General features: G+C 42.6%; 1 protein-coding gene across 1 annotated transcript in view; it reads right to left on the bottom strand.

Moving 5' to 3' along the window:
* Positions 1–16,013, bottom strand: part of LOC309552542 (uncharacterized protein) — a 126,466-nt gene that overhangs the window by 99,074 nt on the left and 11,379 nt on the right. The window contains exons 5-6 of the mRNA XM_082253496.1: positions 8,488–8,670; positions 77–236 (exon numbers count right to left, since the gene is read on the bottom strand). Coding sequence (XP_082109622.1) covers positions 77–236; positions 8,488–8,670 — 343 coding nt within the window. The remainder of the gene's footprint in view (positions 1–76; positions 237–8,487; positions 8,671–16,013) is intronic.

The raw sequence follows: 16,013 nt of genomic DNA, 5'->3' as shown, positions 1-16,013 counted from the left end.
AGTGACAGACGGCACCATATATGTTATGCTTTTTTTTATGTTGCCCATAGATCCACTTTAAAGCATGATATATTACCTTCATGATATAACATGAATTCTATAGTCACTCCAACTCCAACAGTAATTGGACCTTCAAGTGCCACTGAAGATGCTATGTTCTCTTCTCCTTTCATAACATAGGATTTGCTTGCATTCAGAAATACCGCTTTGTCAGAATTATAAGAACAGGCCATTTTCTTAAAAAAAAACAAATAAAATGAAATTCAGTTCAGTATATACAGTAGAATGATAACTCTAATTTAACCATTACTTCGATTGCTCCAAACAGAAAAGTGAAGAGCCACTTGGGGCTTTGGAGCAGTGACCTGGGCTATAGGAAACACATCATAACTGCTATTCTGTGGAAAATGTCCTTGTTGAAGAGTAGTATGTTATTTGTCACAGCATACAGATGGAGGAGGTAAATACGGGTGTATGTGGGCATGCCATTAAAACACTTCTGCTATTTTTTACTACTGGTGCAAAGAGAACAAAAGATCTTCAAAAGAGAAACCACGGTCTTCTTGACTCTCGGATTTCACTGCTAGAAATTTATAATCTATAAAGGAAAAGTTGTAATTTTTTTAAAATCCTTCTAGGGCACATGGATGCACAGTCATAAACAAAGAAGAATAAACAATACATAAACAACTATGGAAAAAAACATATTGAGGTAATAAAGTGGTTCTAAACTCTAAAGGTTTTTTTTTTTTTTTTTTTTTTTTACCTTAATGCATTCTCTGCATTAGGCAGTGCTGTATCTTGGCCTAGGCCAACAAGGCCCAGGCCTAGGGCGGCACTTTGCAGGGGGCAGCAAAAAAGTGGGCACTGATAAGCTTCACTGATGGGGCTGCATTGATATTCTGTACTGTATTGACATTCTGAGGCTGCAATGACTGCCACTGATGAGGCTGCGCTGATGGGCACTGATATGATACACTGATAGGCTGCACTAATGGCCACAGACGGGGCTGTACTGATGGCCACTGATGAGGCTGCACTGATGGCCAGTAATCAGGCTGCACTCATAAGGCTGCACTGATGAGGCTGAACTTATGGAAACTGATGGGGCTGCACTGATGGGCACTGAAAAACTGGTTGTAGCCTGTGGTTTACAGATAACAGGGTGGGTCATAAACATGAAGGGGTGTGGCCTTTACAGGAAGGGTTGGGTCATATTTAAATTAGGGGGTGCCCAAGTTTAGTCAGGCCTAGGGCAGCACAAAACCTAAATACACCACTGGCATTAGGTGAACAAAAACCCCACTACCTTTTCTCCCAGTGGGGGAAATAAAAAGACCCTTCTCCAGACCCAGGACTTCAGAACAGTGGTCTCCAGCTAATACCCCCTTAGGAGTCTTCCATGGGCTCTCAGCCGAGCTCCTGCTAAGACCCAGTCTGCAATTTCCTGTTTCAGAAACTCTCCTAGGGGCATTAGCACCCCCCCCCAAAGGAGAATGGAACTCCCCCTGAAGAGGAAATACACTAACCCAGAGATTGCCAAAGCACCTTCTCAGCCACCTTCTGGATGCCTCCTTCCAGGGACTGGCTAGGGCATGATTATCTGCATCTCCCTGTTCTATATTCTGGAAGCTTCTTACAAAAATAGGTGGGAATAGGCAAAAATAATCAATAACTGCTCCACTCACTACAGTAAAGCCAAAAAACGAAATTTACCCAGCAGCCTAACTAGGAGAGTGCTACACACCATTGCATGGGAATCCAGTACAGAGGCACTATGTTGACGCTTATTGAGGTTTTGCCAGATCAATGGGTGTTTTTCTGTACTTGCAGCAAGGCGCCTATTGGAAAGATATACTGAATATGTTGTGTTTTTTTTTATTTTGTCCAGACATACAGGCTACAACTGTTTATTATCTCTGGGAAAGCCTATAGTTTGATCTTGGAAAGCAGTTTGGAGAAAAGTGGAGAATAACTGAATTTATTGAATAAAGCAGTATCCCGAAATAATTTAAGCTTTGAGTTGTCAACTGAACTTTAAAGAAAGAAAAAGTGTGGTGTTGCGGCTGAGATTTATAGGAAGGGCCTCAGATTTAAGGTGATTAAGTATGAAATCAGAGTGCTCACATAATTTCTGTATGTGGAAGAATAGGTTAAATCTACATAGTTGAATTAGGAGAATGTTTTTATTATCAAAAAATTCCTCCATATCTTCACTAGTTTAAATTTTAAGGTATGTGTTTGTCAGTGCAGTCCGGTCAAGGCACCCCGAGGTACATTGCAAAAGGCCAAAAAAAAGGGAGATTTAGAAGAATGGGTCGAAAATATCACTAACATACCCTGCCAAATTTCTTTTTTCTGTAACGCCCTCCTAGGTAGGTGCTAGAGAGAAAGTATAGTTTTGGGTCCTGTCTGCTTACCAGAAGGACTGCAGGTAAATCTATATTGTTCTCTGCTTACCAGAGAGCAGGAGCTGTTAGTGAGGTCTGCTCATTGTGCTCAGGTGCAACTTGTTCTGTCTGCAGAGTGTTTCACACTGGTCCAATAGGGAGACCTATTGGACAGTGGGAGGAAACCTGACAAATAAGTGCACAGGCTTTTGATACAGTCCTGGTGATTTGGCAGAGGAAAAGTGCCTCGGTGCATGCTGGGATACTGTATAAAAGCCAGGAGCACATGTGCTCAGGGACTTTCAGCTGGAGAGCGCAGTCCCAGAGGGAAGGGGTGGCTGCCTCCTCCTCTGTAGAGTCATGAGGCCTCAGGTGGTCAACCTGAGGGCCTTAGAGAGTGCCAGTGAGAAGCTGAACCAAGAGGACCATGGAAGCTGACTAGAAGGGGAGACACTGGAGGATCTGATTCTGCAGTACAGTGAGTACAGATTTGTGTCAAGGGGCCTGACTTGAGGGGGACCATCCCTGAAGCTAGAAGAGTCAGTGGACGGGTGTCAGTAAAGGGGATGCTAGTGATCGTCCCGAAGATAATGTAGGTTCACCAAGTCTATTGCTGGAGAGAAAAGAGCAAGGAGACTTAACCTTTCCCATACATATGGCAGTATGGAATAAGCAGTGCAGCTACTTCCACAAACAACCTTGTAAGGAAAAGTGAGAGTTGTCCTTATCCATTGTGAATAGTTACAGTTGGAGTATCCTACTATTCCCTTCTCCCATCCAAGTTCCAAAATAAACACTAAAATTCAATACCCCCTGGACTGTTTATTGTTTGACGAGCCATCGGGAGTAAGGAGGGATGTGTGAACTGTACCTCAAGTGACTGTGTGCTGGTAATCAGAGGAGGCCAGAGAAGTCATCTTACAGCAGGTCCTACGTGGAAAGTGCTACATTTGCATCAACACCGATGCATTCCGTGGCAAGCCACGTGGTAAATCAGATTAAGGGCATGTCTTAAGTTGTCTGTAATTTGGTTCGCAGGTGCCCACTCCCCTCCTGCAGCTTCGCGGCTTTTTTCCCTGCTTACCAAAGCCATCGGTAGCAGGGAAAATGATCTGGTCCTTTCAGGTCCTAGGCAGGAAGTCGAGTGAGGGCAAGATGGCCCCCACTCGACTCTATGGCCTTGGAGGACTGGAGCGACATCAGGTCTTTTTGACCCCAGATCTCACATTAAAGAGGACCTGTCCTGCTTTGTTTTATTACAAAGGATGTTTATATTCCTGGTAATAGCAATAAAAGTGATACAGAAAAAAAAATGTTTTAAAGGGACAGTGTAAAATTAAAAAATAAAAAGTAAAATAAATAAGTCCCTCCGAGCTCACGCGCAGAAGCAAACACATATGCAAATCGCACGCACATATGTAAACCGTGTTCAAACCACACATGTGAGGTATCGCCGTGATTGTTAGAGTGAGAGCAATAATTCCAGCACTAGACCTCCTCTTTAACTCTAAACTGGTAACCAGTAGAAATGTTTAAATTGTCGCCTATGGAGATTTTTAAGTACTAATGTTTGTAGCCATTCCACGAGCGTGTGCAATTTTGAAGCATGACACGTTAGGTATCTATTTACTTGGCGTAACAATATCTTTCACAATATAGAAAAAAATTGGGCTAACTTTACTGTTTTCTTATTTTTCAATTCAAAAAGTGTGATTTTTCCCAAAAAATTGCATTTGTAAGACCGCTGCACAAATATGGTGTAACAATAAGAATTGCAATGATCTCCACTTTATTCTGTAGGTTCTCTGCTAAAAAAAAAATATATATATATATATATTTGGGGGTTCTAAGTAATTTTCTAGCAAAAAATACTGAATTTAACTTGTAAACATTAAGTGTGAGAAATAGGCTTAGTCCAGAAGTGGTTAATTACACAGGTTCTGTGGCTGATTAAGGTGGTAATTAAACTTACTTAGTGCCTTATGTGCATTAAATTAGCCTCAGAACCTGTGTAATTAATATGTGTTCTGTTTTAAAGGGATGAGGTGGCAACCCTAGTAAAGCCTGAAAGAGGTGATACTGGTGAGGGCAGGGAAAAAAAAAATAAAATGGACTCCCGTGAGGGTTTATGCCCTAATGTGCCAGTATGCACTGCATACTAACATAATATAACAGACTTACCTTTTAAATGGAGCCCTCCAGTGCTAAGCTGTAACTGCTCCCGATGTTTTCATCTTCACTCAGTCTTCCTTCTAGGCCTGTGCTCTCCAGCCATTTAATTGGCTGGACTGCAATGATGTCACTCCCATGTATGCGCACAGGAGTCATCATCGCAGCAAGGTGCTCTTTTCAATGCAGAGAGTACTGCTTATGCACCAGTGACATCATCAGCTGGAGCCAATGTCAGTATCTTCTAAAAAGCACAAGCTCAGGCTTACCTGTAGGGCAAACTTAAACTTTTGCCTTGATGCCACTTTAAAGTGAAATAAATTATAACTGTATTCTCAAAAGATAATCCATATAGATCTACTAGTTAATGTACCATGTAATCTATTTTTCATGCAATTTTTTTTTACTGTGCTTTTCTGCCTCCTTGTAATGTCCTCCGTCAACCTCTCCCTCCCCCCCCTCCCCCCACTTCCTTTTGCTTGGAGTGAGCAGTATGCATTAGTTGCTCTATGTACTTTGAAAATCCTATAATCCATAGTCCCTAGTTTATCTCAGGAGCTAACAAGAAAGTTTGTTTTAGTTCTGATATACAGTGGTATCATGGAGAGAGACTGTAGCCACCCTCTAACAGTAGCTCAGATCACAGCAGCAGCAAAAAAAGAGCAATAGAATTAGGAATACATACAGTGGGGAAAATATATATTTGATCCCCTGCAAATTTTGTATGTTTGTCCACTTACAAAAAAAGTAGGGGTCTAGAATTTTTATCATATTTGTTTTAAATGATAGAGACAGAATATCAACCAAAATCCAGAAAAAAAAACACATAAAACAAATGCTATAAATTAAGTTGCAGTTCAGTGAGTAAAATAAATATTTGATCCCCAAGCAAAACATGACTTAGTACTTGATGGAAAAACTCTTGTTGGGAAGCACATAGGTAAGACGTTTCTCGTAGTTAGTGACCAGGTTTGCGCACATCTCAGGAGGGATTTGGGTCCACTCTTCTTTACAGATCTTCTCTAAACCCTTAAGGTTTCTTGGCTGTCTCTTGGCAACTCAAAGTTTCAGCTCCCTCTATGAATTTTCTATAGGATTAAGGTCTGGAGACTGACTAGGCCACTCCATAACCTTAATGTGCTGCTTCTTGAACCACTCCTTTCTTGCCTTGGCGGTCATTGTTATGCTGAAAGACCCATCCACGACCCATCTAAAGTGTTCTGGCTGAGGGAAGAAGGTTCTCATCCAAAATTTTATAATACTTGGCCCTGTACATTGATCCCTCAATGCGGCAAAGTCAGCCTGTACCTTTAGCAGAGAAACAGCCCCAAAGCATAATGTTTCCACCTCCATGCTTGACTGTAGAGATGGTGTTCTTAGGGACATAGTCAGCATTTTTCTTCCTCCAAACACGGTGAGTCGAGTTAATGCCAAAAAGCTCAATTTTGTTCTCAATCCTTCCCTGAATCATTTAGCTGTTCATTATCATGACTGTACATGTGGCTTCTTGAGGAAGGAGACTTGCTGTGTTTGGAGGAAGAAAAATGCTGACTATGACCCTAAGAACACCATCCCTACAGTCAAGAATGGAGATGGAAACATTATGCTTTGGGGCTGTTTCTCTGCTAAAGGTACAGGCCGAACTTGTCACATTGAGGGGCCAATGGATGGGGCCATGTATTGCAAAATCTTTGATCAGAACCTTCTTCCCTTAGCCAGAACACTGAAGATGGGTCATGGATGGGTCTTCCAGCATAACATACTGCCAAGGCAACAAAGGAGTGGCTTAAGAAGAAGCACATTAATGCCATGGAGTGGCCTAGCCAGTCTCCAGACCTTAATTTTATAGAACATTTATGGAGGGAGCTGAAACTTCCAGTTGCTAAGCAACAGCCAAGAAACTTGACAGCAATGATTTAGAGAAGATCTGTAAAGAAGAGTGGACCAAAATCCCTCCTGAGGTGTGTTCAAACCTGGTAACCAACTACAAGGAATGTCTTACCCCTGTGCTTGCCAACAGGGGTTTATTCACTAAGTACTAAGTTATGTTTTGCTTGGGGATCAATATACCTATTTTACTCACTGAACTGCAACTCAATTTATAACATTTGTTTAAATGTTTTTTTTCTAGATTTGTGGTTGATATTCTGTCTCTATCATTTAAAATACCCCTACGATAAAAATGATAGACCCTTAATTTCTTTGTAAGTGGGCAAACTTATAACATCTGCAGGGAATCAAATAATTATTTTCTCTACTTTACTTGAACAGTATATATTTTTTAAAACCAGAGTTTAGTGTTACCTTAAATACAGAAAACTCACACAGTCTTTGTTACTCCAATTTCACTGATCAGCAAATGCAATAAATCGCAGCAGGCGCCTAAACAGTATGTGCAAAGTTTCCTAAAAATGATGATGTTTGCCGTCAGAGAAAACAGCACAGTGAGTCACCTAAAGCGTCAAATAAACATTTACTAAAGGAAGACAGTTTAACTGCCAGGACCAGGATTAAAGAAAAAAAAGCCTGTTGTATTGTATACTTTTCAACATGTCCAAGAAAATGTTTGTCTTTCCATATTTTTTTTAGCTAATGTCAGTAAAACTAGAGAATCAGGGATGACACTGGAGATGACGATGGTAATATTGATAAGAACATTTGGGGCCCATTTAAATTTGTGCATTGCAGTTACACATGCTGAAGCTATTTTGGTAGAGGACTGAGAATTGCTTCCTCACGTGGGTTTGGTAGGGTGATAATGAATATGCCACTGGAGAGGTGGTGTAAGCATAAATCCACTGAATGAATGTAGAAAGCTTTCCTAGGACAAGATGAAGATACAGTCTTAAAGCCTAAGTGAAGCCAAAATAAATGCATTTCTTGGACTTATGCCTCTTGTGGGTGAAATCCCCCTCTGTCCAACTAGGCCCATCCTTTCAGGTCAGCTGCTCCATTCATAGAAGCCAGTATTACAGCTTTAATGAATGAAACATGATCTATGAATGAACGTGGGAGACAATCATCTGCCTGTAGGTGGAGTGCAGCTTGGTGAGATAAAAAGAATTCACACAGATGGGTGCAATAAAGAACTTGTATTAAAGAATGCAGTAACGGTTCACAACAGAAACACAGAAACTGGGGGGGTTTAGCCCAGCTCGGTACACTGACGGTTTACAGCAATGAGGATAAGCGATGCTCTTCCAGGCTTACAGCTTCTGCAAAGAGCACAACATGTGGCCTGGTAATCTAATGCCCAATCACGAAGATGTCCAGAGGAACCACGACCCTATGCTTTCCCTCCTTGTCAGACACCATTCCCTACTGTCCCTGACAGGCGGGATATCTCTCCCTACACTACCCACTTGCATAAAACGCACAAAACCTGGGAGCCAAGGCCCTAAATAGGCTCTGTCTGACCCAAGATGGCTGCTAGAATAACATGTGGTAACAGCATCCAATAGGATAATTTCCCCAGTGACCCAAGGCAGCTATAGAGAAACCTTCTTCCTCTTGACTTTCTCCACCAACAGTCCTGCTGCAGGAGAGCACAACCTGTTGTGGAGAACGTAGAGCTGGGTGGAAAGGATGAACATAATTGGTATCTCTTGATGGCAGCCTGTGACAGTCCCTAGTTCTATTGACCTCCCTTGCACTGGATCATTATGGCAGCAGGGGTTGGGAGGGGGCATGGACGGAGGAGGATTTTACCTAAGAACATCAACACAAAGGAGACATCCTACTGATTGTAAGTTTTGTTGCTTGTGCAGATTTTTCTGGATTTTTTTGGATAACCTAGGGTTTTAAAAAAATTGTAGATCTGTCTTGGTGTTAGGTACTCATCATAACTGTTTAAGGAAGAAGTATTATAGTTTTCAATTTGGATGTGAGGTTCCAACTCAGTGCAAATCAGAAAAAAATGAAAGCAAACCTTTCCTGTGTATTCATAGTCTTCAGCCTTCATAATGCCATTCATCTCTGCATACAAAAGTGCAATGGCTGGGAACCCTCCACAGCATCCACCGTCGTCAGAGTCACAGTCTACCAGCTGCTGCTCACTTAGCTTCACAAGCTCCTTGCTCTTTAAACATAACCGTGATTCAACAGCACCCACCTAAAACAGATCAAATCAGAGAATTAAGGCTGGTATACACAAATATAACATTGGCCAATTCAGCAGGAAACAGCCAAACTTCACTCTGCATGTACCATTGTCTGTTCAACAGAAGCTGGTCTAATAACTAGCTTATGTTAAACAGTCATGCTGGAAAACCAGGGTTTAATCAGCGCATGCAACTAATGACTAGGTGCTTGGCTAGAGAGAGAGAGGCACTATAAAGACACTGTGCTGCAGCTGCTTTGTGTGTCTATACATGACTCCCATGTTGGCTTTCAATGCTGTTCATCCTCCACTCGCCAGGGTAAGCTGGTGGGACTTGAGAAACTGAAAGGACTCAATGTATGCTGCATTGAACTGTTGGAGACGTAGACTGGGAAAGGACCTTGCCATGTGAGTAAATGGAGGGATGGACTTGAACCTGTGTCCAGATCAGAGTTTGCTATGCGTCTGAGACTAGTGAGTGGCCACTTACATTGTTTGATTTTACCGCTGCTAGCAAGCTGAGTAAGAAAGGGACTTACCACCAATCTATGGCATTAAATCACTGCATGCAGAACTTTAGAGGACTGTTCTTATGTGCACCATCTTAAAAACTAGGCCCCACGGTTAGCCAGCTAAAGATTACAATTCATATGCTTTCCACAGGGACCCTGAGCTTTCCACAGGGACCCTGAACTGAGTTACTAATAGTTAGAGGTACCTCTCCTGGGATTTATATATGTGTATAGATATATATATATATACAGTGCCTTGCGAAAGTATTCAGCCCCCTTGAACTTTGTGACCTTTTGCCACATTTCAGGCTTCAAACATATAGATATAAAACTGTAATTTTTTTGTGAAGAATCAATAACAAGTGGGACACAATCATGAAGTGGAACAAAATTTATTGGATATTTCAATCTTTGTTAACAAATAAAAAACTGAAAAATTGGGCGTGCAAAATTATTCAGCCCCCTTAAGTTAATACTTTGTAGCGCCACCTTTTGCTGTGATTACAGCTGTAAGTCACTCGGGGTATGTCTCTATCAGTTTTGCACATCGAGAGACTGAAATGTTTGCCCATTCCTCCTTGCAAAACAGCTCGACCTCAGTGAGGTTGGATGGAGAGCGTTTGTGAACAGCAGTTTTCAGTTCTTTCCACAGATTCTCGATTGGATTCAGGTCTGGACTTTGACTTGGTTATGTTTATTTGTGAACCATTCCATTGTAGATTTTGCTTTATGTTTTGGATCATTGTCTTGTTGGAAGACAAATCTCCGTCCCAGTCTCAGGTCTTTTGCAGACTCCATCAGGTTTTCTTCCAGAATGGTCCTGTATTTGGCTCCATCCATCTACCTATCAATTTTAACCATCTTCCCTGTCCCTGCTGAAAAAAAGCAGGCCCAAACCATGATGCTGCCACCACCATGTTTGACAGTGGGGATGGTGTGTTCAGGGTGATGAGCTGTGTTGCTTTTACGCCAAACATAACGTTTTGCATTGTTGCCAAAAAGTTTGATTTTGGTTTCATCTGACCAGAGCACCTTCTTCCACATGTTTGGTGTGTCTCCCAGGTGGCTTGTGGCAAACTTTAAACGACACTTTTTATGGATATCTTTAAGAAATGGCTTTCTTCTTGCCACTCTTCCATAAAGGCCAGATTTGTGAAGTATACGACTGATTGTTGTCCTATGGACAGAGTCTCCCACCTCAGCTGTAGATCTCTGCAGTTCATCCAGAGTGATCATAGGCCTCTTGGCTGCATCTCTGATCAGTCTTCTCCGTGTATGAGCTGAAAGTTTAGAGGAACGGCCAGGTCTTCGTAGATTTGCAGTGGTCTGATACTCCTTCCATTTCAATATTATCGCTTGCACAGTGCTCCTTGGGATGTTTAAAGCTTGGGAAATCTTTTTGTATCCAAATCCGGCTTTAAAATTCTCCACAACAGTATCTCGGACCTACCTGGTGTGTTCCTTGTTCTTCATGATGCTCTCTGCGCTTTAAACGGACCTCTGAGACTATCACAGTGCAGGTGCATTTATATGGAGACTTGATTACACACAGGTGGATTCTATTTATCATCATTAGTCATTTAGGTCAACATTGGATCATTCAGAGATCCTTACTGAACTTCTGGAGAGAGTTTGCTGCACTGAAAGTAAAGGGGCTGAATAATTTTGCACGCCCAATTTTTCAGTTTTTTATTTGTTAACAAAGTTTGAAATATCCAATAAATTTCGTTCCACTTCATGATTGTGTCCCACTTGTTGTTGATTCTTCACAGAAAATTACAGTTTTATATCTTTATGTTTGAAGCCTGAAATGTTGCAAAAGGTCGCAAAGTTCAAGGGGGCTGAATACTTTAGCAAGGCACTGTATATATATATATATATATATATATATATATATATATATATATATATATATATATATATATATATATACATGCGGAGCAATACAGAGTGCTCTCTGAGACGTTTACTGATTAATGACTGCAGAAGGACTACTATGAGATTATTCATCACTGTGGATACTGTTCACTGTTGACACTGTTCATTACTGATGCTGTTTATTGCTCTGTTAATCCTGTGTTAGTTAAAATGCCGATTTAAGCCAGGAATACACAGGCCGAATGACGGTTAAAAAAATGGCTGACATTCGGCCCATGTGTATGTCGGATGGCCAATGGCAGTGAGAGTTGATTGGAGTGTTCCCGGGGGGTGGCACGTCCTCCTGTCGAAACACAACAGCTTATGGGGGAGATCGCTGTACTATTGTCGGATCACTATTGTCGGATTGTCGCTGCTCACGGCACAGGGCTCTGAAGAAACAGCATGGGCAGCCGTTCCTTCAGAGCATGTGCGCCGATGACGTCATCAGCTCAGTATACAGTAAATATCTCCTAAACTTGCACTGTTTAGTAGATATTTACAGTACCTATAGGTAACCATTATCATAGGCTCACCTATAGGTACAAACATTATTTGCAAGTTTACAACCACTTTAATACATATGCAGCAGGGACTGCACTGACTTAGTAAGTTGGCATACTTCTATGGTTTAAACCTCATTATTAGCAATAAATACTGACAGGGGTTCTAATCCTTCTCCACTGTATCCATCCCACTGGATATCACATGAGATAAAATACTGCATGATTTCATGAGATAAATGCTGCAAACTTCGGAAAAATACTGCCTGTGGTATTTTAGAAGCATTTTTTTAGTGAATGCGAAAACATTTTTTGACAAAAACGCTATGCGGTATGTTGCCCAATTTCTTAAAGCGGTGGATACCGCTTCGTGAATGGAGCCCCAGTGTGTATTACCCAGTTATATTTGTGGAGGTGTTTTCAACCATGATCAGATTTATTATCACCAAGTTTTCAGTAGGAGGTCTGTATATGGTAGCCTTTGAATTACCATACATTTCAAGATTTACTATTGGGCAATATAAAAAAAAATAGTTACTGATCGACAGAAACCAACATAACAATCTTGGTGTATAATATCTCTTCTGACCAGTACTGCTTATGTAGATTCAATGTGCTCATTAATTAAAGGTATAGAGACTCTTCACAGAGATGAAGGTGTGTCTATGTCAAGTACCCAATCATGTGCACAGGAAATTAAAAATACAGGATTTGGATGATTGAAGTGAACACATCTTCATCTTATTTACTAAGCTAAGCGAACATTCACTTTGCTTAGTGAACAGTCACTATTCCTTTAGTAACTCAGACTACATGTGTTCCCATAAAAGTGACAGTTTCCCACTGAATCTGATATTTTAGTTATAGATTGAGCCCAGGGCCTATGCTTCCACTAGGCAAACTAGGCAGCAGCACTCACTCTCCATCATGAATGATCCTTGTAAGCTGAGGAAAGGGGCGGCAGTGGGGGATGAAGAAGGGACAGAGGAAGATGCCAGGTGTCTGGGACAGTGGCAGAACTACCAGGCCCTGGCTTTCCACCATTGTTGGGGGAGCCCCAAGGGGCAGGAAGGGAGCTCACCGGAGTGCTAGCTGCAAAATGATCCTCTTCATCTGGAGCTGAGCGGCCTAATCCCTGGGCGGGAAGTGACTCTCTAATCTGAGCTGGTGGGCAGCCGTTCATTTCCCTGGGTCGGTATTAAGCAGGGAGTGGAGGAGAGCTGAACCTGAGCCGGAGCTCGGCACTGGAGGGCGGCACCTTTACTGGAGCAGAAGCGACGAGGCAACGGAATGGTCTGAGGATGTTGGTGATGAAGGAGGTGTGGAGCTCTCTGACTGCTGCTTCTTCCTCCACCAGGAGCCGGTTGGAGCTGTGGTGAGCACTGTGGTCCAGGAGAGGAGCGTCCTGGGAGAAGGAATCAGCAGGATCATGGTGAAGGAGGGCAGAGTGCAGGCTACTCTCTTCATACTGCCCAGTAAGTGTCCCCAGAACAGGGAATCAGGGTCCCTTGGTGTGACATGGAGTATCCCTGGTGTGAAAGAGAATTGCGGTCACCAGGTATGTCATGGGGAATCGGAGTCACCAGGTGTGACATGGGGGAGAGTGGTCACAAGTGTGACAGGGGTTTGGGGTCACCAGGTGTGCCATGAGGAATTTGGATCCCTGGGTGTGCCATTGGGGATTGAGGTCCCCAGGTGTGACATGGAGGAACATAAGGGTCCCCAGGTGTGACATGGAAAAACATCAGGGTCTCCGGGTAGGACATGGAGGAACATCAGGGACCCCTGATGTGACATAGAGGAACATTGGGATCACTGGGTATGACAGCATTACATGGAGGAACCATCAGATCAGGGGCACTGGATATGACATAGAGCAGTTTTTAACCCCTTCCCTTTTTATTTTATTTTTTTTTTTGGGGGGGGGGGCGCAAGTAGCTGATTTTGCCTAGGGCGTAAAACAGTCTAGCACCGGCTCTGATTGAGCCTGATAATCTGAATCATTCGTGGGCATCTGATTTCTTGCATACTCCAACACCAAGATCTCCCTGCCATAACTCCTAACTCTGTATTCATCCAACTCATTATTTTGGTGTTCCAGTTCGCTTCTGGGTGTTCCAGCACCTGTTGGAGTCTCCATAACATAAAATATATAGTATGTAAGATATAGCAAGGAATGCAGGCCCTCCTAAAATGACCACAGCAGATGTGTAGACCCAGGAACTCAAGCATAGAGATCTCTCCAATATAGACCTTGAGATAAGTAGGAAATGGTCACATGTCACTGCAATATCATTTTTGGTGGACCTTTTACCCTTTTGCTGCCACTGATATATGTCATATGTTGGCCATGTGTGTAAATCTGACAAGCCGACTGTTGGCTGTCATATGGAAGTGATTGGGCAGCTGTACACACACCCCTGCAACAGTTGTTCCCCTGCACACACCTCTGCCATGTTTACCAGACTCTGCGCTCCCATTGGGGGACCCAGGACCACCATGGCAGATGCCACTAGGTAGAGGGGGTGGGACATCACAAATGGATGTTCCCCTTCCAACTAAGAACCCAGAAGCAACATGTAAAATATTATTTCTGTGTCTGGCTAAGTAAGATCTGATCTGTGCTTCATTAGCTTCAGAAGAGGGCAGAAGACAACAATGGTCTGACTCTAAAGGACCTCAGATATTATTAAAAAGAACCTCTGACCAAGAAAAGAAATACATATGGGACTTGTTGTCCCTTATGTGATGAAAAAATAAAGTTTAGTGAAAAAAAAAAGTGTAAAAAAAATGTAAAGTTACTCAGGGGTGCTTAGGCACACAAGTATCAATTGTGCTACACATATTACATATCACATAGACAACAAGATGAAAGCAATAATTCTGAATAATACCAAAGTTTCACAGGCACACACAATTTATTCAGCGTAAACTCATTTATAATTTACTGAAATTTGGGTAATATATTGCGTTTGTGTGCAAAATAAACAAGGAACGTTTGTGTGTTTTTTATCGCTATTTCGTGCTTGATAAACCATTACGCTAATATTGTGTAACACAAGATTTCACCTTACCACTATTTTATTCTCCAGGGTGTCCGATTTCAGAAAATATATAATGTTTTGGGGGTTTAAAACAATCTTCATGCCTAAAATTATTTTTTAAACGTGTACAAAAAAGCAAACACAGTGAAAAGGTTAAAATGATATTAAAGTCTTACTTTTTTTTTTGGGGGGGGGGGAGGGTAAAAATAACAAACATGTTATACTTACCTGCTCTGTGCACCGGTTTTGCACAAAGCAGCCCAAATCTTTCTCTTCTCGGGTCTTTCGCAGGCACTTCTGGCACCTCCTTCCTGCCGAGTGACCCCATAGCAAGCAGCTTGCTATAAGGGCACCCAAGCCAAGCTGCTCTGTGAGTCCATTCAGCTCGGTCTCGCCCCCTCTCTCTTCTCATTGGCTCATTGACATTGATTGACAGCAGTATGAGCCAATGGCGTCCACTGCTGTGTCTCAGCCAATCAGGAGGGAGAGTCCCAGACAGCCGAGGCTCTCATGCAACATCGCTGGATCGAGGTAAGTATTTGGGGGGCTGCTGCACACATAAGGTTTTTTATCTTAATGCATAGAATACATTAAGATAAAAAACCTTCTGCCATTAGAACCACTTTATTAAGTATTAAGTATTTTGTAATGTTTGTGTTATTTTTCCTATATTAAAGTGGAACTTGACCCAAAAGGGGAGGTTCCACTTTAAGTCCTCCTCCCCCCTCCTCTACCATATTTAGAATATTTTTTTTTTTTGGAGGGAAGGGGGGGGGGGGTGTGCGGGTACCTAGTTATGGCAGGTGTCCACCCCCACTTCCACTCAGATCGTCTAGGTGATCCAAGCATAAGTCCTTTTTCCTTACTCCCTCCCTGCAGTCTTCTGGGACATGACACGAATCCCAGAAGACTATGGGATCAGTCACAAATCGAAGCATGGCATGTGCATGGACAGTGGGCAGCCAAATGTGAAGTCAAAAACAGCAAAGCTGGCTGCCCAGAGTTAGAATGTCGGCATCGGGAACCCAAAGGCTAGTGAAGAAGTAGCCCAGGTAAGGATGGAGCTGGATTCCTGGACAGGTAAGTGTCTATTTATTAAAAGTCAGCAGCTACAGGATTTGTAGCTGCTGATTTTACATTTTTTTTCAGAGTGGAGAAATGCTTTAACCACTTGCCGACAGCCCGCCGCAGATATGCTGTGGCAGGCTGGCTCGGCTGCGCGTACCGCCGTACCTGTATGGCGGTTTGCGGGAACGTTCCTGCGCCACTAGAGGCACACTTGTGCCCCCATTAGCCAGCGGGGAAGCTGATTTATGGGGGATTGCCACCGGGCACCCGCGATCACTCCCCGTGGAATGAAAACGGTGGTCTGCCATCGT

The sequence above is a fragment of the Pelophylax lessonae genome (genome assembly GCF_965119305.1).
Source record: "Pelophylax lessonae genome assembly, chromosome: 4".
NCBI classification, from domain to species: domain Eukaryota; kingdom Metazoa; phylum Chordata; class Amphibia; order Anura; family Ranidae; genus Pelophylax; species Pelophylax lessonae.
This window is presented reverse-complemented; position numbering and strand designations above follow the sequence as displayed.